The sequence below is a fragment of the Camelus dromedarius genome, chromosome 33 (assembly GCF_036321535.1).
Source record: "Camelus dromedarius isolate mCamDro1 chromosome 33, mCamDro1.pat, whole genome shotgun sequence".
NCBI lineage: Eukaryota > Metazoa > Chordata > Mammalia > Artiodactyla > Camelidae > Camelus > Camelus dromedarius.
In genome coordinates, this window is record NC_087468.1 from 8,554,745 (window position 1) to 8,582,554 (window position 27,810).

At 46.1% G+C, this 27,810-nt stretch overlaps 1 protein-coding gene across 1 annotated transcript; it reads left to right on the top strand.

Annotated features, from left to right (window-relative positions):
* Positions 1-140: 140 nt before the first annotated feature.
* On the top strand, positions 141-27,436 carry CREG2 (cellular repressor of E1A stimulated genes 2). The gene is made up of 4 exons (XM_031441078.2): positions 141-966; positions 3,216-3,385; positions 20,187-20,300; positions 22,995-27,436. The coding sequence occupies exons 1-4, from the start codon at positions 559-561 to the stop codon at positions 23,140-23,142; spliced, it is 840 nt and encodes a 279-aa protein (XP_031296938.1). The 5' UTR covers positions 141-558; the 3' UTR covers positions 23,143-27,436.
* Positions 27,437-27,810: the final 374 nt, after the last annotated feature.

Genomic DNA, 27,810 nt, shown 5'->3' on the forward strand with positions numbered 1-27,810 from the left:
CTTCATTGTTTGCTCAGCTTCCTTGTCTATAAAATGATAACCAGCCCCACCTTGTAGCTATCTAACAGCACATAACGCTTGCTCCACGCCACGCACTGTTCCAAGCCTCTCCAAATATCAACCCGTTTCATCTTCCTATCCCTCACCCCCATGATGTAAATACTGCTTTCTTTGTTTCCTAATGAAGGAACTGGGCACAGAGAGGTTATGTGACTTGGCAGAGCCACCCAGCTGGGGAGTGGAGGAGTGCACTGAGCCGGGACTTGAACGCCCCCCACCCCCAGTCTGGCTGCAGAACCCACGCCATCCTGCAGGAAAGAAGCGCATCCCCGAACCGGGCGCGCGGTGAGGACTGCGCACGGGGCTGCAGTGCGCGCGGCGTTCGAGCGCAGCCTGGTCCTGCGGGAGCCCCACCTCTCCACGCGGGCGCGGCGGGGAGGGCGCCCCGGGGCCAGGCCGCACCCGCGCACCTGCGGCGGGGGAAGCGGCTCCTCTCCGGGTCCGCCGCCGGGGGGCGCTGCCGGGGGTTGGGTCTCCGGGCCGAGCGCGCTCCGCAAGATGTCCGGGCCCGGCGGCCGGCGGCCCGGGCCCCGCCTCTCCTGGCTGCTGTGCTGCGGCGCCCTGCTATCTCCGGCCGCGGGCTACGTGATCGTGAGCTCGGTGTCCTGGGCTGTCACCAACGAGGTGGACGAGGAGCTGGACAGCGCCTCCACCGAGGACGCGCTGCCCGCGCTGCTGGAGGACTCGGGCAGCATCTGGCAACGGAGCTTCCCGGCCTCCGCGCACAAGGAGGACCCGCACCTGCCGCCCCCGGCGGGCGCCGCCCGCGCCAGGCCGCCCCCCGCGCCGCCTGGGATGTTCTCCTACCCGCGCGAGAGCGGAGCGAGGCTGCGCCCAGGCACCGCCCGTTTCCTGGCCCACGCCAGCGCCTGGGGCTGTCTGGCCACCCTGTCCGCCCACGAGAAGGTAAGCCACCCGGCCTGGAACGGCGTGCAGGTGCGTGCCCTGTAGTGGCCTGGCACAGCCAGGGGACAAGGAGTGGCTCGGGCCACTCCAGCACTCGGATCCAGGTCTGGCAGACATGCTCCAGGGGCTGGATCCGCCGTGGACACCCAGTGCATAATGGAACCATATTGTGCTTCGGTTAGCCTGGCAAAGGTGGCGGTCGGGGGTGGGGAGTGGCAACAACCAGGCTTCCTGCCCGGAGGATGGGGACCGAAGTGCAGTCTTGAGAAGCGCAATCTTGAGATGGCCAAAGAGGCGTGCAGATAACCAGCGCCTGACCAGAGACCTGGACTGGAGAAGGCAGAGCCGCCTTTGGCCTCACTAAGCAGCGCGTACAGCCCCTCCCCGCCCACAGACCCGAATTGCCCCGTCACCTACTGACCCTGAACCCCAGCCGGGACTGGGCCAAAGACATTACCGGGGCTTTGGTGGAAATTTACATTTTAAAAAATGGAATTCGAGAATTGTTCTGGAAAGGAGGCCGCGGTGTGTAAATGTTGGAGTGACAGCGCTGTCATCATTGCACCTTTCATCTTTCAGTTCACAGATGTCTCACTCACCCGTTAGACATGATTCCAGCTTAAGCCGAAATGACATGGGTACAGGATGAGGCTGTAACATCCATAAGTGTACACCCTCCAGAAAGCTTTTAGGGCTGTCAAGATAGATGCGAAGTTTCTGTTACAGGGCAGTAATTTGAACTCCTATTTACTTCATGTCAAAAAAGAAATTACTGTTTTATGGAATGTGTAGGTCGTTGGTGCAGCGGTGGGGGGTGGGCTGGGGTTGGGGTCAGTTTCTGGGCCCAGCTCTTGGGTTTCACCAGCTCTGAGACCATGGCCAAGTCACTGAGTTCTCCACTTTGCTTTCTTCATTTATGAAATTAAGTGGTAGACTAGGTAGTTTTGAAGGTCCTTTTTGGCTTTAAAAAAATTATTTAAATGACAACTTTAATCAGATAATGGCAATGATTTTAACCTCTTACACAGCTTCCAAATGGCTTTTCACAGTTGTGCTCCAAAGTCACACCCGTAGAAGGTACGAGCTTAAATATGATGCTGATCTTGGTTTAAAACACAGATCGCGTCAAGCAATTAAGTCTAGTGCCAATTTATCCAAGTCATTTTGGCTTTCAACATCCCTTTTCTTGGCTTTGCTAGTAGTTCCCTTTTCCAATATTGACACTTAATCCAAGTTCAATAAATCCAGAGGACATTTACTACGTGCCTGGCATGTGTGCAAAGCGTGACTCTCCCCAGTTTACGACCAACTGAAGAACAGGATCCAAGAGTGAACTTCTGTTACCATTTTGGAGGACTTCTTAACACCGGGTTTTCTTTAAAGATTAAAGCCATCCCTCGTCACAGTTGTCCACACACAGTTGTCATGCAGCACTTCAAAGGCAAAGGCAGCCCCGTGAGTTCTGAGCTAAGTAATGATGAGGAACACTCCTGTAAAGGGCAACGGTCGTGAAGACAGGATGCTTGACCCAGTAGGGCTTGGAAAAAAACAAAGAAATTTTTGTGTATGTGCTGAGAATTTCACCCACTCTGTTGGATAATCATGAGCAAAAAATTGGTTTAGCATGTTTCTGGGTCTCCCTTGAGTCTAAAAGGGTAAGAAACCAATTTCCCATAAGTTGCTGAATTATATGATGAAGTATTATTGATTATAACTTTTAAAATGTGACTAATAAATAAGAAAATGGTGTGGCCCTAAAGGAAATAATAACAGAAAGTTCCTGGAGTCCAGAGACCAGGTAAGATATTGGGTTAAGACTTAAATTCTATCTCCAAAGATGCCAAAAATTACGGGGAGGTGGTGAAGGCAGTGGGGCTTCCAGGGGCAGCTTGTGGGAAAGGATTTAGTGCCCCTCCACCCCTCTGTAAGTATCACTGGCTCTCCCCCAAGTAACTTTCAATTTAATAAAGTATTATGTACCTGCAGCTTTAAGAATAATCCGCTAACCATCCTTCCTCTACAGAAAGCCACTGCTGAGCTCTTCTATAGAAGATCTGGAGCATCACTGGGTGAAGTGGGTATATTAGAAATCACTTTGCCTTAATTTATGACCTGTCAAAACCACAGTGATTGCACACTGCCTTTGCATTCCCAATATTCTGTTTCCTGGTCAGAGACACAGACTAATAAGCTCCCAGCTCAAGTCAATCCACAACCCTGCACTGAAAGGCCTTTCTGGTGTTTGTTAGATCCCAGGACTGCCGTTTGGGAGCTGTCTGCCCATCAGTGATGGCCCCTTGGACAACAGCACTGGAATCCCCTTCTTCTATGTGACACCCAAGGACCCCGTGGTGGCCGATCTGATGAAGAACCCCATGGCCTCGCTCCTGCTGCCGGAATCAGAAGGAGAGTTCTGCAGGTAGACGAGGGTTTGGCCTCCCCCATACGGGTCCTCTGCACCAAGCAGAGAGGCGATGGCTTTAACTGAGCCCTGGGGTGCAGTGATGTCTTCACCACGTGGCTGGGGGCAGGTTCTGGGCCCAGCTCTGGGTCTCACCAGCTCTGAGACTGTGGCCAAGTCACTGGGTTCTCCACTTTGCTTTCCTCATCTATGAAATTAAGTGGTGGACTAGGTAGTTCTGAAGGTCCTTTTGGGCTTTAAGAAAAATTATTTAAACGACAGATGTACTCAGATGATGGCATTGATCTCACACAGCTTCCAAACAGGTTTTCACAGTTATACCTTATGCTCCTAAGACACACCTGTAAAAGGTATGTAGCTTAAGTATGAAGCTGATCTCAGTTTAAAACACAGATCGTCTCAAGCAGCTAAAAATCTAGTATAAGTATATTCAAGATGCACTGGCAGTCTGTGCTGTGGAAATGTATCATCAAGTGGAAAGAGTGTAGCCATGGAATCAGACAGATAGAATTCTACCACTGTCCCAGCTGTGTGATTTGGGGCAAGCCATGGAACCTTTGGGAGCCTCAGTTTCCTCTTCTTAAAATGGAAATAGCAATTTCTACCTCATAGAGTTAGGGGAAGGGTTGGACATACTTGCAGAGTGTCTTGCACAGCAGCAGTGGGCAGGTGGAAGCTCTTGTTACAGCAAAGGTGGGACTGGGGGAGGGGAGGTCATTTGTCCCCAAGTCACATTCGGCATTGAGTCTATTTATTATTTTTCAAATTAATTTCTATCCGCTCCAGTGAGGTGTGTGCCATAAAGACCAGGAATCCTTTAATACACTTTCTCAAAAACTCTCTACAAGAAATGACAGCTCAGCAAAAATGGAACACCGACCCATCACCTTTGTCTGAATTCAAAATGTAGAGCTTGAGATCCGGTCCTGCTGGGGTGATGTCTGCATCGAGCTTCTGGGCTGCGATGATCGCTCATGAGGGGCCCCCACCCCCACCCTCGCCCCAGGAGCAGCAAATACAGCGGGTGACCTCGAGTGAGTTCCTTCACCCTCGGGGCCTCAGTTGCCTCACTTGTAATGTAGTGACACTTTAGGAACTCAGATAAGATTCATCCCAGCTCCGAAGTGTTATTATTCTTTATGCAAAGCCCAGAAAACTTATTAAGCAAACAAATGCATAGTTCTTGGAGGCAAGGAGGTGGTAATAATCAAAGCAACAATACGCCATAAAATGCAGCCTGGAGGAGACCCCGTCGCTCTCCCTGGCTTGGGAGCTGACAGTGAGAGAACCATCGGGCTAGAGGCAGAGAAGCTGGGAAAGGAATGCCTCGTTTTTCATGGAATGTTCTCCCTGCTCTTGGCCACTCAAGCTTGCTGTTACTAGAAATATATTCCCAGGGACCTTTCTAAACATCTGAGCTGTTCCTAATTCAGGCATCCTAAAAGCAACCATTGTGCAGAGCAGGATGACCTCAGACCCCAGGGCACACCTGCTCCTGGAGGCAGGCACAGAGTACAAAGCAGAGAACGAAGCCACCAGAGCATGCGGATGTGGAGGGAATTGTCCACTGGAAGGTCCAAGGCAGACGTCAGCAGGTGCGGAAAGCTGAGGGTCCTGAGAATCTGGCTCAAAGAGGTCCTCCCCCGGGGAACCTCAGCTCCGTTAGAGGTAGGCATGCTTGTCTGCACAGCCTGGGAACACGTGTGTGGATCCTCTTCACTGCAGGCTAAGCAGAGAAAGGCCAGACTCTGGAGCACGATGGGGTACCGGGATGAGGCAGCCTGTGGCTGGACGTAGCCACCCAGACCCCGCCCAATCCCCCCCAGGGTCGAGGGCATCAGTATGTCAGACGCTTGTGGCTTGGGCCCGGAGGACGGGGGCAAGCCGCCACCCACTGGTACCCCTAAGTCTAGACCCTCGTGGTAAACTCCACCCCCTCGCACTGTCAGCTTCTGAAACATTAAAATGTAACGTAGGTAAATATCTACAAAATTAATTTAGCCTTAGTAAGCATCACACCTCAAAGCAAAGGTTACCAGGCAGTGAGGCTTGTTATCACCCCACGGTCCACGTCCCAGGACCTGCATCCATCTGGGTGGGGCTCACATTCCAAGTTCAGCCTGACCTTATAGGTTTTGCCTCCAGAATCTTGGGATGGTTGACCCCAGAGACTTAAATCAGAGACGGGCAAACCACTGAGTCCTGCATGAACAATGCTCCTCTGGCCACCGGAGCATAATGAGGCATCAGGTGGAAATGTCCGCGGCAGAGAGCTTCTCGGACAAGCCCCTGCCTGAAGCTCAAGGGGCAGCCTGGCCAGGCAGCAGCAAGCCGTCCCTCCCGCCCGATCCCGGCCCGGAGAGACGGTCCGTGAGCCCAGGGCTCATTGTCACTGTATTGCAAGCGCTCAAGACCTGGCCGGTGCACCCAGATTCGGGCAGACTGAAGGACGAACACTCGCAGAGCCGTGGGGGTCTCTGACACGCCTTTATGGCGGGAAGGACTACACGGGCTTCAGTGGCAGCCGCGGGGGAAAGTCCCCTCCGCCTCATATACCAAGGCTAGCAAAGCCGGCACCTCTCCGGCTCGGACCTCCGGGCTGCCCTCTGCGCTTGCGCAGCGCGCCTCACGCGTATATAACGACACGTGGGGACTGCGCATGCGGGATAACGCAGCTGGGTCCCTGGGCAGCGGAGGTCCGCGAGGGAGGCTGACTCCGCTGTCCCTACGGTCAGGCGCTCCGGAGCATTTCCCCCAGAGCTGGGGGATTGAGGAAGATGCCCATTTCTTCAGAAAGCGTGAGCCTTGCCTCCACTCCGTGAAGCAGGTGTCTGCCTGTTGCACACTGGCCGCCGCGTTTCTACCACGGTTTGCTGCGTTGTGCGCGCTCGCGTCCCCCTGCCGGTCCGGGCAGCTGGGGAGGAGGTGGATTTTCCGTAAGCGGGAAGACAGGGGCAGGAGCAGGCCTTTTTGGGTGTGCGTCCAGGGCCCCTGGGGGACTGGAGGGCCGTGCTGGGGCTGAGGAGCCCGCAGAGCATGAACCATAAACCAGGGTCGGACAGAGAGGAAGCCACATGGCCGCTGACGCTCTGAGAGGAGGAGAGGGGGCCTTCCCCTCCGTTTCCTGTACCGCCCTCCCGCCGGGCGTCTCAGCCGAGGCCTGCCTCTGCATTCATCTGGGTCAGCCCTGGTTCCTGCCGAGTCTAGACCGGAGCAGGCTGGGGAGCTCTGCCTCCGTCCACGGGGCACAGCTTGGGAAGGACACCGGCCCACAAACAGGAGCGAGAGAAATGTAAGTCTGATTCCAGTGCGAGGGGAGGCTGGACTGGCCCTCTGCACTTTGGTGGACAACACAATTGGCTATATAATGTGTACGTGTTTAATAAGCAGATGGGTACATTAGATAGGGGTGTGTGTGTGTGTGTGTTTACATATGCAACTGTTATCTATTCTAAGAACGCATGCTACAGTTGCCCCCAACTGGTCTCCCCACTTCAAGCCCTGTCTCCTTGAATTCACCCCCAATCCAACAGCTGAAGTAATCTTTCAAAACCCAGGTAAAATCCTGGGATTGCCCTGCTTAACCGCCCTCTTTAGGAAAAGTAACAAAACCCTGAATATGACCTAGGAGGCCCATGTGGAGGGCACCTGCTTCTCCTGCAGAATAGATAACAGCGCCTGATCCTTTCCTGATTGACTTACTATTTTATTTACACCCTAGTTTTATTAAGTTGAGGGCTTTAACCTGAAAGCTTGTTGTGATCAAAGCTGATGTGTGTGTTCAGCTAAAGCTTTTTTTTTTTAGATTGAGGTATGATTGGCGTTCGCATTGTGCCTTGTGTTGCTGTGCTGCGTGTGTGTACTGCAGTCTGGTTACCTCTGCCGTCTTAGCTAACATCTCTATCGCATCCCATAATTATCATTTCTTTTTGGTGGTGAGAACATGTAAGGTCTAGTCTCTTAGCAGCTTTGAAGTTTATAACACAGTGTTGTTGACTGTAATCACTATGGGGAGCTTTCGCTCTCCAGGACTTACTCACCTTCTAACTGCAATTCCTCAACCTCCAGGCCCTGGTAACCACTGTGTAATCTCTGTGTCTGTGAGTCAGGCTCTTTTAGATTCCACATGTAAGTGAGATCATACACTGTTTGTCTTTCTCTGTCCATCCATGTTGTCACAAATGGCAGGATTTCCTGCTTTCTCGTGGCTGAATAGTATTCCATTCCATAGATAAGTGCTTTCAGTCACCCCCACATGTATGTCTACACATATCATGCCTCCCCAAAAATGATACTAAGGTCCACTAACTGGCCTGTGTAAGAAAGATAAAGTTATATCTAGACTGAAAAGGGTGGAGGACGTTGAGTATCCAAAAGCTCAGGAAGTTTAATGATGGAGAAAATACCCAGCAGATGTCATTGCTTTTAACTGAAGCTGGGAGAGGCCAGTATCTTAAGAGTAATGAAAGGAACAAATATTTCTTCATATTTTATGGGTATGTGGGGAGCTTACAGAGCTTTTTTAATGCATCTATGAAATTCAGCCCGGGATAGTGCATCTCATCTAGTTATGGAATTTTCTCAGAGCATTTCATCACTCTGATCATCTGGTCCCTGAACTTCCCCGAGAATGTCACAATAAAGTTACTACATTTAATTGGGCACATTCTGTTTTGTTTTGTTTTGTTTACTATACTTTTATTTTTTTTAATCGATGTGGTCGATTTACAATAATGTGTCAGGTGTACAGCAAAGTGATTCAGTTATACATATTTTTTTCAGATTCTTTTCCATTCTAGGTTATTGTAAGATACTGAATATAGTTCCCTGTGTTGTATAGTCAATCCTCGTTGTTTATCTGTTTTATATATAGTAGCGTGTATCTGTTAATCCCAAACTCCTAATTTATCCTTCCCCACCCCCTTTCCCCTTTGGTAACCCTAAGTTTTCTATGTCTGTGGGTCTGTTTCTGTTTTATAAATAAATCCATTTGTATAACTTTTTAGATTTCACATAAAAGTGATATCATATCATATTTGTCTGACTTACTTCACTTAGTATGATCATCTCTAGGTCCATCCATGTTGCTGCAAACAGCAATTATGTCATTCTCTTTTACGGCTGAGTAATATTCTGTTGTGTATACACCACCTCTTCTGTATCCAGTCGTCTGTTGATGGACACTTAGGTTGCTTCCACGTTTTGACTATTGTAAATAGTGCTGCTAGAACTTGGGGTAGATGTGTCTTTTCGAATTAGAGTTCTCATTTTTCCGAATATAGGCCTAGGAGTGGGATTGCTAGATCACATGGTAACTATTTTTAGTTTTGTAAGGAGCGTCCATACTGTTTTCCATGATGGTTGCACCAACTTACAGCCCCCTCAACAGTGTAGGAGGGCTCTTTTTTCCTCACACCCTCTCCAGCATCTATTATTTATAGACTTTTTGATGATGCCATTCTAACCCGTGTGAGGTGATACCTCATCGTAATTTTGATTTGCATCTCTCTAGTAGTTAGCAGTGTTAAGAATCTTTTCATGTGCCTATTGGCCATCTGTATGTTATCTTTGGAAAAATGACTATTCAGGTCTTTTGCCCATTTTTTGATTGAGTTGTTTGTTTTTTTGATACTGAGTTGTATGAGCTGTTTGTATATTTTGGATATCAACCCCTTGTAAGCTGCATCATCATTCACACATATTTTCTCCTCATCCATAGGTTGTCTTTTTGTTTTGTTAATGGTTTCCTTTGCTGTGAAAAAGCTTTTAAGTTTGATTAGGTCCCATTTGTTTATTTTTGCTTTTATTTCTTTTGCCTTGGGAGAGACTGATCTAAGAAAATACTGCTGTGATTTATGTCCAGGAATGTTTTGCCTGTGTTCTCTTCTAGGAGTTTTAAGGTGTCATGTCTTATATTTAGGTCTTCAAACCCTTTTGAGTTTATTTTTGTGTGTGGTGTGAGGGAGTGTTCCAGCTTCACTGATCTACATGCAGCTGTCCAGCTTTCCTAACACCACTTGTTGAAGAGACTGTCTTTTCTCCATTGTATATTCTTGCCTTCTTTGTCACAGATTAATTGATCGTAGGTCTGTGGGTTTATTTCTGGGCTCTCTCTTCCATTTCCATTGATCTGTGTCTGTTTTGGGGGCACAATTGTCTTGACTCCCAACTCCGGGCATACTGAATCGCTTGCTGTTACCCTGCCCTTCTTCCCGGAGGAGAAAATTTGGAAAATGAATCAGACAGGATAGTAAGTAGAAAGTGACTTTCAGGACTGAAAAAAAGGACTAGATTGGAGGTTTCCATGGGACAAAGTAACCAAGAAGAGTTTCTGGAATAGGAGGAAGTGTCTTCCCTAGTCAGCACCTGGCTTTGTGCTGGAGAGGGAAGGGGAAGACACCTGAGGGCCTTTGTCTCCATGGCTTGTTGGAGGCAGGATGCTCCGAGAGTGATGAAGACAGAACAGGTGGGAACAGCGTCTTGATTGCTACAGAAATGTGACGTCCAAAATCCCGCAAGTTAAGGGTTGTAGAGTGACTTCCGGTTGCACGGAGACAGGGTGAGGGGGACGTAATCATAATGGCCCGGACAGCCTTGCCCCTCCTCCAGCACTTAGGGGACATAGGTTCACAGTTCAAAGGAGTTCCAGGGTGGTTCTGACCCTGCTTTAGGATAACAAGACACGCAGTGGGTCTGATGTGCGTTTCCTGGGTTTCCAGGGAAGACCTGCCGAGAACTGTGGTTTAGCCCCTAGGAGGACTCATGGCCTTTGTGAAATGAAGTCAGGATTACAGTCTGAGAAACCTAGGAAGGGAAGTGGCTTTTCCACCTCGTCAAACATTGCATCCATCCAAACCAGAACGTACCAACTTGTCTTGCCTAAAGATTGTTAGCTTGTTTAAAGTTTGTTTTATTCAATTATTCTGTTTAGTCCTTGGCGCGGTGATCTCTTCATTTAATTAATTACATGGGTTAGGGCTGTGAATCTGTTTCCTAGCTCAGGTTAAGACGACAAGTTGAGAATAAGACTCCAGTCTGCAAGATTCACCCGCAATCGGCAGCCCCTCCTTTCTTCATTCCTCTCCCTTGGACACATCCCCTGGTACAGTTGCTTCTGGGACTCAGCGAATTTCTGCTCAGACCAGAGACCCAGTTGGATGAAAAGTCAATACAAATTGTTTGGCAAAGAAAGCCCACCTGAGACATTTCTCTTCCATTAAAACGTCTTTCCTTACAGAGCACGCAGGCCCGAAGGCTGTGGGGCTAGGTTTTGCATCTTCTTAGCAAGCCAAGACAGAGCAAGCCCTTGGGACCAGAGCAAACCACATTCTGCTAGTAAAGGATCATCTTTCATTTTGAAGATCCGGAAATAAATGGAACCCAGAAGTTTCTCCTGAAATGAAGAAAAACATTTCAGGGGGAGGGTATAGCTCAGTGGTAGAGCATATGCTTAGCATGCATGAGGTCCTGGGTTCAATCCCCAGAACCTCCATTTAAATAAATAAATAAATAAATAAATAAACAAACAAACCTAATTACCTCCTCCCCCCCAAAAAAAACCCCCCAAAATTAAAAAAAATTTTTCATTTGATAGTTTGGAAAAATGCTAGGTTTCTAGATAAAGCTGATTATCAAGGAAGGAGTGTCTGAAACACTTTTTTCCTTCTCCCCAAAAGGCTTTTAATGAAAGGTGGTTGTGGACGTGGCCATGGGACCCAGCCCCTTTCATTGTCCCAGGCCAAAGGCGTCCCTGCCCACACAATGGATAGCGCTCTGGTTCAGAGCTGTAATTGACCAGGCCGTGGTGGTTTGGCACCAGAGGAGATGCTAAGATTCTAGTTTGCAAAGGTATCTAGTTTCTGAAGGAGGGGTGGTGCCAGACCATGGATGAATTGAAGCCCCGTGGGGCATGTAAGATAGATGATGGAAGCCTTGCAGAATGATGACCTATCAGGGGTGCCTATTACAAAGGCAATTCAGCGCTGGAAAACCACACATCAAAAGGTGTTGCTCACGTAGAGTTTGGGGCAATGTGCTTGAACTTAGATTCCTGCCCTGTCCTATGGGCAGCCCCCCACATTTTACAGGCAGGTTGACAGGAGGAGAAATTGCTTTGGGGAAACAGGATAAGTAAGAGGAGGGTGTTGGTGGTGGGGGTTGGTTTGCCTTTATGTACCGTGAGTACCGGCTAAACACTTAGCACAAACAAGCAAATTAGTATTCACTGAGTTAAAACATTTCTTCTGTGTGGAAAATAAAAAGAGATTCCAGAAATCTAAAGGCCCCTTATCCATTCGCCTCCCCATCTCCATCTCTTTAACTGTTCTTGTCAGAAGAAAAGATGCTGTTGAATGGTAGATAAAAACCTCAGCCAGCGTTACTCTGGAATTTGCTCCCCTAGGACTGCGTACAGAGGACGCTCTTGTCATCGTTCCCTAGATGGACTCCATCAAGTGCACACCAGAATAAGCCTGTGCTTGCAGCAGCTTGCTTGCTAATAGCCAAGATGTATCTCTGTCTGCAGTCTGCCCACCAGGGATGTGACGTGCATTGCAAAGTACAGGGTCCAGCCCTAATCAGATAAAGAAGCTGAATTCAATTTCTCTTCACTGAATTTTGTTCATTCCCCTTGAAGGCAACATATAAATCTTCTAAATGAATTGCCCTTTGTCCAGACTCATGTTACCTCTTCTCCTTTGCCCACACATTCCTGTAATCCGAAAGCTAACATTAACCCAAGTAGCTTTTAAAAGAGCTGTCTGGGAAGAGTCAGAGAACTCTGCAGAGAGAAAGCTTAGCGAGCAGGTGTTCGAGTACTCACTCACATCTTCTACTCATTTTTCTGGCCAGCTCGCCAAGTAACCTGCAGCCCCTTCTCTCGCCCTCATTTTGTTTTCTGCTCCGTGAAGTTTTGTCCTTGTGATTCCCAGGGGATCCATGTCATGACTCCACTGATGATTCCAGCTCCTCTTTCTGCATCTCCTGTCTGCTTCTCCCCAGCCAGTTCACAAATGTTCTACTCATCTGTTAGACACGATTCTAGTCTGAACTGAAACGACATGAATTAATGATGATTTTGTAACTTCCATAAACATATACCCACCAGAAAGCTTTTAGAGTTGTTAAGAGAGAGGTAAGGGTTGTGTTACAACACCCCTAGCCCTTGGCAATCTCCAGTTTATCTTCTGTCTCTATGGATTTGCCTGTTCTGGACATTTCGTATAAATGGAATCGTACAACATATGCCTTTTGTGACTGGTTTCTTTTACTTAGCACAATGTTTCTTAGGGTCCATCATGTTGTAACATGTTTTAATACTTTATTCCTTTTTCTATAGCGAAATACTATCCTGTTGTATGAATATACTGTGTTTTATTTATCCACTCATCAGTTGATGGAAATTTCTTTCTGTGTTTTGGCTATTATAATGCTGCTGTGAATATTTATGTGTAAGTTTTTCCTTGGATTCGTGCTTTCAGTTCTCTTTGGTATATACATAGGAATGGAATTGCTGGATCATATGGCAATTATATGTTTAACTTTTTGAGGAACTGTTTTCTTCAGTGGCTGCACCATTTTATATTCCCATTAGTAATGCGGGAGGGGTCCAGTTCCTCCAGATCCTCACCAACACTTGCTATTGTCTGCCTTTTTTGTGATAGCCATCCTAACGGGTGCGAAGTGGTGTCTCATCCTGGTTTTGATATGCATTTCCCTGATGATGAATGATGTTGAGCCTCCTTTCAGGTGTTCATCTGCTATTTGTGTATCTTCTTTTGAGAGCTGTCTATTCAAAGCCTTTACCTATTTTTAAATTGGGTTATTTGTCTCTTTATATTAAGTTGTAAGAGTTCTTTATATATTCTGGATAGGAATCTTTATGTGTTCTCGATATGAACCCTGGCATATAATTTGCAAATATTTTCCTAATGCATTTTAATCTAATTTTCTCTTCTCTTGTCGCTGGGAGAAACAGAAAAACTAAGAATTCAGTATGGCATTCCTATTGCTCATATACTTGGTTAATGTTCTTTTGCTTCTGTAAGCTGGGCCTTCCCCATGAGTAAAACACCCAGTTGGAGTAACTTCCCTGAGATAATACAGAAGTGTACCTAAATTACCTAGTGTGTAGAAATGGTAAGAAAATGTCTGACCAAGGACAAAGATTTTAATTAATTGGCTTACAAAGGGATTCGAGAGGGAAATCTGATACTTTAATAGTGTAAAGTCAAGGTGGGAGCTGAATAAATTCGATTTAACATTGATTGAATTAAGCACACTGTGAACAAAGGGACACACTAAATGTTGCGTTAAGGATAAGAAATTTTTTTCTTTCAAGTGTTATTTATTGAGCACTTACTAATGCCAGGTAAGATTTAAAGACACAGGCTCCTCCCTGCTTACTGTCTCCAGCCATTCGGATCTAGACAGTGAGATCTAACATATGACCATGTGTATAACGACCCCCCACTCTTTGTTAAAACCATATCCCTCCATAACAGGGGGGAGGAGTCAAATTCCACATTATAGCTGTGATTTCCACCTCTCAGCATCTTTACTTCCCATCTTTCTATCCATCCACCCTTCCATCATGTCAGTCTCCTCCAACGCAACCTGACTTGGCCTTAAAATGTAAGATAGTAACCTCCTGAAAGTTCCTTCCTTTCTCTACCGCTCTCTTCCCACCTGAAGGCTGTGTTCAAATCTTCCACTCCCAGTCATTACCTGTTTGCTTCCCAGGATGCGTCTCATTTTCTGTCTGACTTTCTTTCTTTCTTTTTTAACTTTTTTTTTTTTTTGAAGTACAGTCAGTTACAATGTGTCAATTTCTGGTGTATAGCACAATGTCCCAGTCATGCATATACATACATATATTCATTTTCACAATTCTTTCTTTCTTTTTACTCATGAAGAGTGGCTGGCTCTCAGCCGCTGGGACCGTCCAGTCCCAGACCCCTCCCTCTGAGGAGCCCGCTCGGCCCCCCAGGCTGCCAGGACAGCGGGCGTTTGCTCGCAAGGGGGGTCTTGCTGATCCTGGTTCACTCACTTCCTTTCTGCCTTTTTCCCCTTGAGGCCAACTGGGCTGCAGGCAGATGTGATTTGTGAAGCAGCAAAGCTTGCCCTATAAAATGGGACAAGACCCCAGTGTGCTTAGAAGAACTTATGGCCTCGCAGGGCCCTTACCATCACTCTCACCTTCCATTTTCCAGATTAGGAAACCGAGGGCCTGAGAACTATAAGGCAGAAAAATGGCTAATACCGTATTGAGTCTCATAACATCCACTCCCTCCACCGCGTGGTCCCTGCAGGCGACTCTTCCCGGGTGCAGCCCCACCCCTCTGGCTTCTGTGGGCCTTGCGTGCCTCTGCCGGGAGTTGCTGTCCTGTTTCTGACACACACCATCCAGGTGGAGGCGGGTAGTGGCAGGCCGGAGGGCATGGCGGATCTAAGATGCTCAGGTGGCTGGAACTTGTACCCTGCTGCCCAGGTCAGGGTCTCGGGCAGCCGGCAGATGGCAGAGGGAGCTTGGAGGGGATGTGGAAGTGGTTTCAGGGCAGCATCTGGTCAAGAGGCCAGCACTGCTGGGGGAGGTGGGGTAGGGGAGCTGCCAGGGCACCCCAGCCCCTGCCCCAGAAGATCATCAGATGGTGGGATGAGGAGCCCAGGGGCCCCCAGAGCAACCCTGTGGTCCCACAGCATCAGTGTACCTACTAAGTCTGGGCCAGGGAACACAGCCAGGTTCAAGTCTGGAGCCCTCTGGTCCAGGAACACAACTGGGGTTTGATTCTGGAACCTCTGATCTGGGCACATGGTCAGGTTTGATTCGGGAATGCTCTGGTGGGCCACTGTGTAAACAAGCCATGCTTGGGGAGCAGCTTGAGACCAGGAGAGACACCAGGTTTGCTTGTACGATGCAGACCCCTGGGCCCTCTGAAGATGGGGGCTCAGAACCTGCATTTCAAGGAACAACCCTGGAATTCTTAACGCACTTTAAACTTGGAAACTGCGACATTAGAGGAAAGACCTTCTGACCTGATGTTCATCAGTTTGACTCCTACGCCCACCGGTTCATATCCGCCTGGCCCGAGCGGCTTGTTTGTCTAAGCCTCAGTTTTCTTGACCCACGAATGGGAGTAACAGCCCTCCCCCGTGCTGCGGGGGTGAGACGTCTCGGTGTGTGAAGCTCCCGGCCACGGTCTGTGCTGGTGAATGGTGGCCGTTGTCGCTAACAGCCGTCTCCCCTGTGCAGGAGGCGGGGAAAGGAGGCGGAAACTGACAGTGGCCAGTCCGCACTGCCGCCCTCAGAAGCATCGTAGTAATCGTATTTTAATGGGTTCTCATTTTTTTAACTTTTTTTTTGAAGTGTAGTTGATTTACAGTGTTGTGTTATTTTCTGGTGTATAGCATAGCGATTCAGTTATACATATAGTCCTTTTCATATTCTTTCTCTTTATAAGTTACTACAAGTTATTGAATATCGTTCCCTGTGCTACACAGTAGAACCTTGTTGTTTATTTCTTTTATATATGGTAGTAGTCTGTGTCTGTTCATCCCAATCTAATTTATCCCTCCCCCTCCTTTCCCCTTTGCTCACCGTAAGTTTGTCTCAATGCATTTGCAAGTATAGATAGAAATATCATAATTTATTCTAATGTATGCTAAGGCTCTCTATGGTATTTTAGAAGAGTCATGATTGTACTTATTTATAATATATATTTTTAAAAAATTTTAATGGAGGTGCTGGGGATTGAACCCAGGACCTCGTGCATGCTAAGCATGCACTCTACCTCTGAGCTATACCCACCCCTCCATGTTTTTTAAAGTAGATACTAGATGAGGGGAAATCCATTCTCTGTCCTTTTCTACCTTCTAGAGGCTGTCTGCACCCCTGGGCTCAGACCCCCCTCCCATACTCAAAGCCACATAGGTCCTGGTGAGCCTTTCTCCCATCACATTGGTCCAACACTCTCTTTTACCTCCCTTTTCCACCTTTAAGGACCCTTGCGATTGAACTGGGCCCAGCTGGATAATCCAGGACAGCTGATCAGCAACCTTAATTCCCCTTGGCCATGAAAGGTACCATAGTCACAGATTCCAGAGATTAGCACATGGACATCTTTGGAGGGGGCCGTTGTCCTGCCTACCACCGGTGGGAGGGAAGTTACGCTGTGTTTGGCTGGGTTGCCCACTGTGTAAATGGAAAGTTTTCTATTTACCTATTTAAATATGTAATCCCCTTTCTAGTCTATGTAGTCATCACCAGTGGAGAAGCAAAATGCTCCCTACTTAAATGCAATGTGTTCTTCTATCATGACTTACTTATGAATCCTAATTTGATTGCTTTCATGATGAAGCAATTTTGTGGGAAAAAAAGTTTTATCATGAACAAGTAAATTGGGTACAGCTAATGACAGTCTCATCCAGTAGATATAAATTTAGTTCCTATTTAATATTTTTACTTATTTTCTCCTATCCATCTCAGGTTTTTTAAAAATAAAATTCAATGTAGATTTAGTTTTAATAGTTACTACGGAGATTGCTTCCCGTCATTCTTTCATCTTAGAAAAATTCACAATTCAGCAGCTACATTTTTGCAGTGTCAAAACCACGGCAGATTATAACACTTTCAAGTGGTACACGGTGTTCTCACATGAGACAGTTTGCCTGAATATGTGGGCATGTCCACTCTTTCTCTTGTTATGACTCAACAGGATGTGTAAGAAAGAAAATTCTAAGCAGGTGAAAACAAGTTCCTTAACAAACATACCTTTCTCAAGAGTTTAATGTTATGATGGGTGAGAAAGAGTTCCAGTGAGTCATGCCTCAGAGCAGCAATTTGCGATACACAGCATCTGTGAAAAGAGCATTCTCAGAGTCTGCTTGGCCAGCTGTGCCAGGGGTCCCAAGACCACCCTCAGGCTCAGTGATTCTCTGGAAGGACTCCCTGGACTCAAGAACTTGTGGTTTATTCCAGTGAGAGGACAGAGACGGAGGCCATCGAGGGCAAAAGGCACGTGGGGCGAAGTCCAAGAAAAACCAGACCCAAGCTTCCAGGAGTTCCCTCCTCCCAGTGGACTCAAAGTGGGGCACACTTAATTCTCCCAGCAACAACGTGTGATGATGACAGGTGCAAAGTACTGGCAAGCAGAGAAGCTCACCCGAGCCTTGGTATCCAGGTTTCTACTGGAGTCGCATGGAACTGCAATGTCCGCATGACCAATCTTAGCTACTCAGGCTCAGGTCCGAAGAGAGCAAACTGATCCAGCGTGGCCCAGGGCCTCAGGCATACAAAAACACTCTAATAAAGCAGGAAGTTTCCATGGCTTAGAGATAAATTCCAGGGGCCAGTCACGGGCCAGTCCTCCTGAAGACACACCTTTCTTTGAAACATGTGGGGTTTGGACAACTCAGGTCTGCAGAGTTACCCCCTTCACCGCCCAGTAGGAGGTAGTGGCATGTGACCTACATCACATGGGTGTTATGAGAATTAAATAGTCAAGTGCCTTAAAACATGAGAAGATATGTAAATGTTCCACAATGACACCTGATTTCAAAAAGAAAAAAGAAATTACATCATTCTCTCAAGCAGTAACCAAATTATGAAACTAAACAATTGAATAGGTAGCTGGGTAGGTAGATGGGTGGCGATTTGCACAGCCCACCCAGAAGCCGTCAAGGTCTGCTGACAACGGGGCCAGCTTTGCCGTGATGCTGGTGGGCATCATATTATTAGGACAGTAAAACTGACACTTCCAGGAACCAGATGGAGCATGTCTTTCCCATATTCTTCTGGGCTCCTTAGATGCTGGGGCTTCTGATACAGGCAGAGAATTTGCCGCAAGCATGGCCAGTCTCCATTTAAGCCTGAAAAAGGATATTTTCAAGATGTTGTAAGTTAACCCCCACCCAGGTTATACATTACACACTACCCTCCTGATCTGATCCCTTCCACCCAGCTCTGCAACAAGTTCAGCAAGAGAGGAAGAGGAAGAGGCTTTTGATGCTGACCATCTGATGCTCAAAGAATCACCGTTCAGTCCTTACCATCTTTGTGTTAGCTCAGGCGCTGTAAAATACCCCAGACTGGGTGGCCAAAACAACAGAATTTGTTTTCTCACAGCTTTGGAGGCTGGACATCCAAGACTGAGGTGTTGGCACAGCTGGTTTCTCAGGAGGCCTCCCTCCTTGGTCCCAGATGGATGCTTTCTCGCTGGGTCCTCACGTGGCCTTCCTGTGTGCCCCTCTCTGGTGTCTCTCTCCTCCTGAGGACCCCAGTCCTACTGGACTAGGATACCACTCTTATGACCTCATTAACCTTAATTAATAAATGAACGTTAATCACTTCTTTAAGGTCCTTATCTCCAAATACACTCACATTGGGGGTAAGTGCTTCAGTGTTTCAATTTGAGGGGCACACACTTCCGTGCAGAACAGTCTTCTTGATATTTCATGATCAACACCACCACCAGTTAAACCACAGAATCCCAGAACTCTCCAATCACTCCACCCTTTCAGGCCCCTGATGACAACTCAGTAGCAAAAGCATCACTGTGTGGGCGAGGGCTTACTGCATGCCAGGCGCTACCCTAATCACGTTATGTTACTTCATGCATTTAACCCTCACAGAAGGATGCCAGAGGGCCAGAGGAACCGCACCCCTCTTCCAGCCCCATGGTCTAAACCAGAAGTTGGCATATTTTTACTGTAAAGGACAGATAGTAAAATTTCAGGATGTTACAGGCCATCTAGTTTCTCTTTTTTTAATTGGGATATAATTGACATGTGTAACGTCATATTCGTTTCAGGTGCACAACATATTGATTCAATATTTGTGTACATTGTGAATGATCACTGCAGTAAGTCTGATTAACATCCAGCACCACACGTAGTTGCAGAACTTTTTTTTCTTGTGATGAGAACTTTCAAGGTCTACTCTCTTAGCAACTTTCAAATATGCAACACAGTATTATTAACTGTAGTCACCATGGTGTTCATGACATGCCCAGGACTTGTTTGTTTTATAACTGGAAGTTAGTTCCTTTTGACCCCCTTCACACATTTCGCCCACTCCACCCTCACCTCTGGCAACCTGATCTGTTCTCTGTATCTGTGAGTTCATTTTTTGTTGTTGTTGCTTTGGGGTTTTCTAGATTATCACAGATAAGTGAGATCGTGCAGTATTTGTCTTTCTCCATCTGGCTTATTTCACTTAGCATGATGCCCTACAAATCCATCCACATTGCCACAAATGGCAAATTTTCATTAATTTTTATGGCTGAGTAATATTCCATTGTGTATATATGTATATCGTATCTTCTTTACCCGTTCATCTGTTGATGGGCACTTAGCTCACCTTGTTCTGATGGTGATGTCTGAACGCCTTTACCTTGGCCACCTCTGGATCTAGGCAGATGCACTGCATTACTCCAGGGGCAGCATTCATCATATCTTAAGTGAGTGACGCCCCTTGGAGTTGTGCAGAGTAGCAACACGACTGTGGACAGTGGCTCCTGGTGGCAGTCTTGCAGAGCCTAGCCCTGGCCTGGGCATTCTTCACTGGGGTACCTCCGATGTTATCTACCACCCCAGGGATGCAGACTGGACGTCCAGCCTACACAGACACACCTGTCACACTGCCTGTGCCAAGGCATTTTAAAGTAATGACAGAAAATGTAGAAGTCTGAAGGATAGAACCAGCAATGTGAACTCTATTTTCTATTTTTAATAAAATCCTTAGTATTTCCAGCCAATGTCCTACCATTGTTTTAATATCTAAAAAAATGTTCTTCAAATGCAGAAAAAATATCGTTGACCCGGAAGACCCCCGCTGTGCCCGGTTGACGCTCACTGGCCAGATGATCGCAGTGTCTCCAGAAGAAGTAGAGTTTGCCAAGCAAGCCATGTTTTCAAGGTTGGTGTGTGCTTTAAGATTGGTTATGGTTACCAGAGGGTAAACGGGGTGGGAAGGGATACACTGAGAATTCAAAACCAGCACATCTGGGGGAGTGATGGAAATGTTAGCTGTCCTGACTGTGGTGGTGGTGGTTTCCCGGGTGTCTACATCTATCAAAATTCATCACATTGTACATCTGAAGTATGTGTCGTTTACTGTACAGGAACCAGGCCACAATAAAGGTGTTTTTAAAAAAAAAAAGAAGATTGTTTTGCCCAGAAACATGCAATAATAAAAAGCAGGGGTCAGAGCTGTGCCACTGACACGTCAAAGGTGATGACAGTAGTGGCCTGAGCTGTAGGTCCTGGTTGCCCAAGGTGGCAGTAGATGCCAGGCAAGTGGCCTTGCGGTGGCTGTCCCCGTCTTCGGAGAGTGCCTCGCGCTGAGGGGTTCCAGACACGATTCCCTGCATACTTCCAGCATTTTACAATGTCCCACCTAGAAATGAAAGTAACAGGTTTTGGAGTCTGGTCATCACACCAGATCTTTCCAAATGTCCACCCTAAGCAAAACTCGCTGCCAGAAGTGACAACAGTGTTTCTCTGTGCGGGCCCCTCGCCCCTTACATCCAAGTCACTTAGGGTGCAGCTTTCCACCCCAACCCACTTCCCGAATCAGGTTCTCTAGGGGTTAGACACATCGCAGGAAATAGCATGCAGGCTAAAGTTTAAGGAGCACTGCTGTTGGGGTCAAAACGAGTGCGGGGGCAGCCCAGTGTGGGTGAGCGGGAGGAGAGCAGAGTTTGCAAAAGGTGAGAAGGGTGGCCCCTCAGGGGTGCTGGCGTCTGTCTCCGTGGGTGAGGAGGGGGCCCGTGCAGGGGGAGACCTGGGGGGAAGGTCAGAGCTGGGGCAGGGTGTGGCGGGCATGCACACAGGGGTGCGGGCAACGGAAACGGTAGATGAGCCCTTATTCAAGTTGGTGGAAGCGCAACAGGAAAGCAGGTGGTGACTCAGACAGGCCATCGGCAGCCCCACGGAGAGGGGCGTTGTACCCACGGGGGACCATCAAACAAGTAAGCAGTGCTAAATCCACATAGGGAGAGGAAGCCTGGTGTCTCACCGCTGTGGAAGAGAGTTTCCAACGCACACGGGAGGACTCAGTGACTCTGGAGTTGGACTGAGGCTGGATTCATCAGCAGAGATGCGTGGTTTCCAGTAACAGAGAGAGAGACAGACACAGACGGCTGTGTCTGTGCGCGTGTGGGCTGCGTTTTCCATCTCAGCTTCACTCTCTAGTTCCGGTCTCTCCTCTCACATGTTAGGATGGGTAGTGAGACGAGGCCAAAATCTCAGGAGGCGCTTGGGTTCCTTAAATTCATTGCCTATTTCCCAAGTCACTGCAGGCAACAGTGTTGCCAAAGTTTCCACCACTAGGTAGCCTGGGGTCGCCTTACCACCTACGTCCACCCACCTTATCTTGACCTTTTATTTATTTATTTTACTTTTTCGTGGGGAGTGATTAGATTGATTTATTATTTTTGGTGGAGGTACCGGGGTTTGAACCCAGGACCTTGTGCATGCTAAGCACGCGCTCTACCACTGAGCTGAACCTTCCTCCCCACCGTCTTGACCTTCTTTTAAACCCTCATGGTCAGTCTTCTCAAGGTCCTTCCAGCTTCCACTCACCACCCTGGACCCCAAGGCAGGGCCTCAGAGATTAAGGTTTGCTGCACCTCCCACCCCTTTTGCAGGTGCCAAAAATTTGTTGCAGTTATAAATACAAAACTTACCTGCTTACAGTAACCACAGTCAGGTTACTCTCTCGGCTGCATGAGTATTTGGACTGCTGAGGCCTCCGATCAGCAACTTACTTTCAGATGGTTTAGGAAAAAAATAATCATTCTTTACCCTGTACTTTCAACTTCTCTGTAAATTTACAATTAAACCAAAAAAATTTTTTTGAAGGTCATCAACCTGTCATTGCGTCTGCATTATTGCACATGTCTTTCCCAGATTGCACTTGGCCTTTCAATTTTGTTAGATGTAAATCAGATTTTTATTTTTTTGAGGTTTAAAAAAAAGTCAGCCACAGCCCCTGCCCTCAAGGATAACGCACGTGTTTAAGGCCAAGTCCGAAACAGAAGGTGGAATGTTCGTGACGTGCCCTGTCCACTCGGGCTGGCTCTCAGCTTGGCCCAGCCGTTCTCAGCCTCTGCAAGGATGGAAATCGTCCCGTGAACACGCGTGTTTCCTGGGCTCACACTTCTTTCAACATTCCCTACAGAGATGCTGAAAGCCCTTTTGTTTTTGGCTTCGTGGTAACAATGACCTGCTTTCTGTGCCTAATGTTTGCTCCCCACGCAGCCCTAGGATCTGAGCCGCAGCCCTCTCATCCCACACAACCTGTAAGGAGACCAGGCTCGGGGAGCAATCAGCCCAACTAGGGCTCAAACCAAGTTGCCGGGTTCAAGACTTGAACTGTTTGCCACTCTGTGGAGGCGACAGTTTCCCGCCCTCCTGAGGCTGTCCCAGATCCCGACCCTGGCTCCCAGGCTTCTGCCTCTGGCTGGTCTGAGCAGGTCTCAGCCCAGCCAAGGCCTGGAGTCTGGAGGGCGCTCTGACCCGGCCAAGGATACACAGAGTCTGGCCCTGTGTTCTGGAGGGTGCACCCTCTGATAAGAACAGCTTTACTGTGATCTCTTTATTTCTGCAGACACCCAGTTATGAGGAAGTGGCCTCGTCAGTACGAATGGTTCTTTATGAAGATGAAGATAGAACACATCTGGCTTCAGAAATGGTACGGAGGAGCAACCGACATTTCCAGGGAGGAATATTTCAAAGCGGTTCCAAGAAAGGCCTGATGGAGCGCGAAGGCAGTCCTTGATGCTTGCATCAAACGAGAGCCTTTTAAGTGATGCTGCCAGACAGGAATTGACTGCTGTCTCTTTGTCAAAGGGTTCACAGCAGAGCGAGAGCAAGTCACCAGTGTCCCCTGTGCTAGACTGGAGATCGAAGTGGTCATTTGCAAATGCCCAGTTCACATGGGTATTTCACATAGTCTGTCTACAGGTGTTCAGTCCAGACTCACCTGGAATCATTGTCAAAGTGACCCACTGAGACAGTTGCTGTTCCATTCTTTAAAAAAAAAAAAAACAGTATGCCTGTACGTACGATGTGACTGCTTTGTATTGTGAGAGTATCTTTGTTGCTTCTTGTGCCAAATGCCGCGTCCTGGTTCTAAGCTCATTGCAACCACTGAGGAACCGAGGATTGGCCACTGCTGTTTACAAAAAAAAAAAAAAATTCTCTGAAATTTCATTCTTACTACAGATTTTAAATTCTCTACAAATTATATGCAGGAGCTCCAGGTGTTTGCAAGAAACTACATTGTACCATGTACGCATCTGAGGCCTACAAGGACCTACGTGTACACATCCCAGACCTCTTATATTGAAACAAAGGATCTAGCATTACTCAGTTTTCTGCCTCTTTACAATGGCTCTAAACCCTCTTCAGTGGGTCAGGTATGTTGCATAACATAAAAACACAACACTATATATAGGAAATGTACATTTAAAAAATAACTAATCATGTTATTAATGATTATACTTTTGTTTAAAAAATTAAGATATGAAGAGACTTTGAGTTGTCAAAATATTTTTAAGGGTCTGGTCCTAAAAGCATAGTAAGATGCACAGAATTCTTTATTTATCAAAAGTCAAATCTCAGAAGAGTTCCTAACACTAGCAATTTCTAATATGTGAGAACAAGGTAACTTTGAAGATCTTTCATATTTTCAGAGTTTAAAATGATTGCTACCCCCATTTAGAGGTAAGAGGGGAAAACTGGAAGGAAGCCACATGCTCCATTAGCCAACCTCAGATCTTGATTCTTTGAGCGTCTCTGTCTTCAGGTCCCATCTGAAGGATAATGTCCCTAATGCTAGCTTTGCTTTTGCAATCAGGTTCCACTTAGCTCATTAGAGCTCACTCTGCTGCTTCAAGGAGTTTTGCAGTGTGGGTAAATTTGTGTGTGCCATTTGTAACCCCAGATGAATGTTATCAATAATTTCTCCAAATTACAGGGAATGCAATCTGAACAGGTTGGATGATATGAGTGATACAGAGTATTGAAAAGGCATCTGTTTGAGAATGATGGGTCCCACTCAGGCCAGTTAGTTTCAGCAAATCTCTAGAAATTTACATTGATTAAAATGTAAAAGGCTGTACTGGAAATCCTGGACAAGGCAATAAGGCAAGAAAAAAAATAAAATGCATATGATTGGAAAGAAAGTAATAAAATATCCTTGGTAACAGGTGACGTGATTGCCTACATAGAAAATTCCAAATAATCTATTAAAAAAAAAAAACTCCTAGAACTAGTGAGTTCAGCAAGGTCTGAGGATACAAGATCAGCACACACAGTTTAATCACATTTCTATATATTAACAATGAACAAAATGGAAACCAAAATTAAAAACAAAAACAATACCATTTATAATCACTGCAAAGGAAAAAAATACTTAGGTACAATTTTAACAAAATATGTAAAGTATATATATGCTGAAAATTAAAAGATGTTAATGAAAGAGATCAAAGCCCTAAATAAATGGAGAGACATACCATGTTCATGAATGAGAGGACGCAAAATAGTAAAAATGGCAGTTCTTCCCAGATTGAGCTATAGGTTTAATGCAGTTTCTATCAGAAATCCCAGCAAGTTTTTTGTAGACATAGTCAAGCTTATTCTAAAAGTTCCAAGGCACAAGCCTTGAAATAGCTAAAACAATCTTGTAAAAGAAGACTAAGTAAGAGAAATCACTCTACTCAGTATAAAGATTTATTATGTGGCTACAGTAATCTAGACAGCGTGATGTCAGTGGAGGCACAGACACATAGACCAATGGAACAGAATGGAAAATCTAGAAACAGACCCATATAAATTTGCTCAATTGATTTTTTTAAAGGGACAAAAGTCCCTTTAAAAATTCAGTGGAGGGAGGATAGTCTTTTCAATGAAAATGCTGGAGCAATCAGGTATCAAATAAAAAGAGCCTCAACTTAAATCTCATGTCTTATACAAAAATTAACTCAAAGCAGATCAAACCCTAAACATAAACTGTCAAACCACAAGACTTCAAAAAAAGAAAAGAAAGAAAATCTTTGGGACCAAGGGCTAAGCAAAGAGTTCTTAGACTTGATGGCAAAAGCATAAAATCCGTAAAAGGAAAGTTTGATAAATCGGACTTGATCAAAATTGTAAACTTCTGTTCTGCAAAAGACCATGTGAAGAGAATGAAAAGACAGGGTATATAGTGTGAGAAGTACCTGCAAACAGCATGTTCAACAAAGCACCTCTGTCTATACTACTATATACGGAGAACTCTTAAAACAAAACAGTTAAAAAAAATCCAATTAGAATGTGGAGAACGTGAGCAAAAGTTTCTCAGAAGAGTCTGCACCAATGGCGGATTAGCACACGAACAGACCCTCAACATCATTAGTCACTAGGGAGCCGCAAATTAAAACCCCGATGAGGCACCGACTAAAATTGCTAAAATATAGTAACAACACCAAGTGTCATCAAGGAGGCAGAGCAGCAGGACCCACTGTCGCTGGTGAGAAAGTAAAATGGTGCAACCACTCTGGAGACCCATCTGGCAGTTTCTCATAAAACTAGACAAGCAGCTGCCAGGCCACTCAGCACTTGTTCTCCTGGGCACTTATCCCAGAGAGAGAAAAACTCATGTTCCCACAAAAACTAATGCCTGAATGTTCACAGCAGCTTTATTCATGATATTCAAAATCTGTCCACAAGCAGATGTCCTCTGACAGGTGGGTGGTGAGACAGATTGTGAAACAGCCACGCCGTGGAATACTACTCAGCAAGAAAAACAGTTTCTGATACAAGCAACAACTTGGATGAATCTTCAGATAATTAAGCTGAGTGGAAAAGCCCACCCCCGAAGGTTCCGTACTGTACAATTCCATTTATATAACACCTTGAAATGCAAAATTCTAGAAATGGAGGGACAGATGAGGGGTCTCCAGAGAGGAGGGGAGAGAAGGGGAGAGGTGGGTGTGTCTATAAAAGGGATGGTTACTGGGATGGAAATGTTCCCTGTCTTGGCCGGATCAGTGTCAAAATCCTGGCTATGACATTACATAGTTTTGTAAGATGTCCCCACTGGAGAAAAATGGGTAAATGATCTCTGTATTATTTCTTACAACTGCATGTGAATCTACAATTACCAGTAGCGATCTCAGAATCTACAATTCTCTCAGAGTAAAAAGTTTACTATCAACAAAATTGAAGGCTTAGTTTAAATAAGGCACTTATGCTCTCTCTTGTGGGTTCCTAATGAAATGAAAACTGATCTGTGTGCTGAAACCGAGCAGAAAAGACCACATTTGTTTTCTTTAACCAGTAATGTGTGCATTGGTAGAAGAGAAAGAAGATTTCTTTAAAAGACTTCAAAATATATTCAATTTAATCTTGAATACAAATTAAGAAGAATTCGACAAACCTGCTGTAGAGGTGTTATGTGGGACCCTTAGGGGAGGGTAGCTCCCAGTTTCTGACATAAACAGTTCGAGTAAGCTAGCGGTGTACACGGCTATCCATATCTGTATGTAGTGATTCTCCACTGATGTTTATAACAGAAAACAAAATAAAACAAAAAAAAAAAACCCCTATATTTCTAGTAATCTTTCTCTAAATATTCTGGGAGAGAATTCTTTTGTTTCTGTGAATAAGCTGTCTCCTGACCCCCACTTTTTTATTTACCGTGATTGCACGTGTCCGTGATGTTGACAGAGTGTAATTTGGCGTCACCTGTTGCAGTTTGCCTTGTATATATATTGACTTGTTATAAAAGAGTTGTTTTTCGGTTGAAATGTATTTCTACAATCTTTCCAAAAAGTCTGTATTTCACTGTTAATCATTTAACCAGCAAACACCGTTCTGAAAATAAAACTTCTCTAGAATAATTATTGATGCTTATTTGATTGCTTGTAACAAGTCAGTTGTTATAAAATTTGAATTGTAACGAAGCCGTGGTTTGCGCTTTGTAATGCATGCAGAGTGTAAAATCTATTTTCAAAACTAGGTGTGTCTGTTCAACCAAAGACTGTTTCACTCCTGATACGATTTCCATGCTCGATTAAAGAAATTTATAAGATTTCTACATAGTCCTTTCATGTAATATTACAAGTTGACATTATTAGATTTGTAAAAAAAAAAAAAAAAAGAGAGAGAGAGATGCTATTACAGTAAATCAGCAGTTAAATTTCCAATAGAAAGAAAAGAACTCGCTGGGTGACTTTTGTGGATATGATTTGTTAAGGCCCTGAGTGCAAGGCACTTAATTTGCAGTCTTTGAAAATGCTGATTGTGGCCACACTTTGGTGCTCCCACTCCTGGGAGTGTTTGCCATTATTAGCATAGTTGTGATTCGTGGAGTTCAGGGCTACACAAGTTTTCTCTTGCTGATGTGGAGATGTGCCAAGGGGGCCACACAGAGACTGTGA

Coding starts and splice junctions, on each gene's coding strand:
- CREG2 (XM_031441078.2), top strand. CDS start 559: ATGTCCGGGCCCGGCGGCCGGCGGCCCGGGCCCCGCCTCTCCTGGCTG. Junction 967..3,215: donor CCCTGTCCGCCCACGAGAAG/GTAAGCCACCCG, acceptor GGTGTTTGTTAG/ATCCCAGGACTGCCGTTTGG. Junction 20,301..22,994: donor AAGCAAGCCATGTTTTCAAG/GTTGGTGTGTGC, acceptor TTATTTCTGCAG/ACACCCAGTTATGAGGAAGT.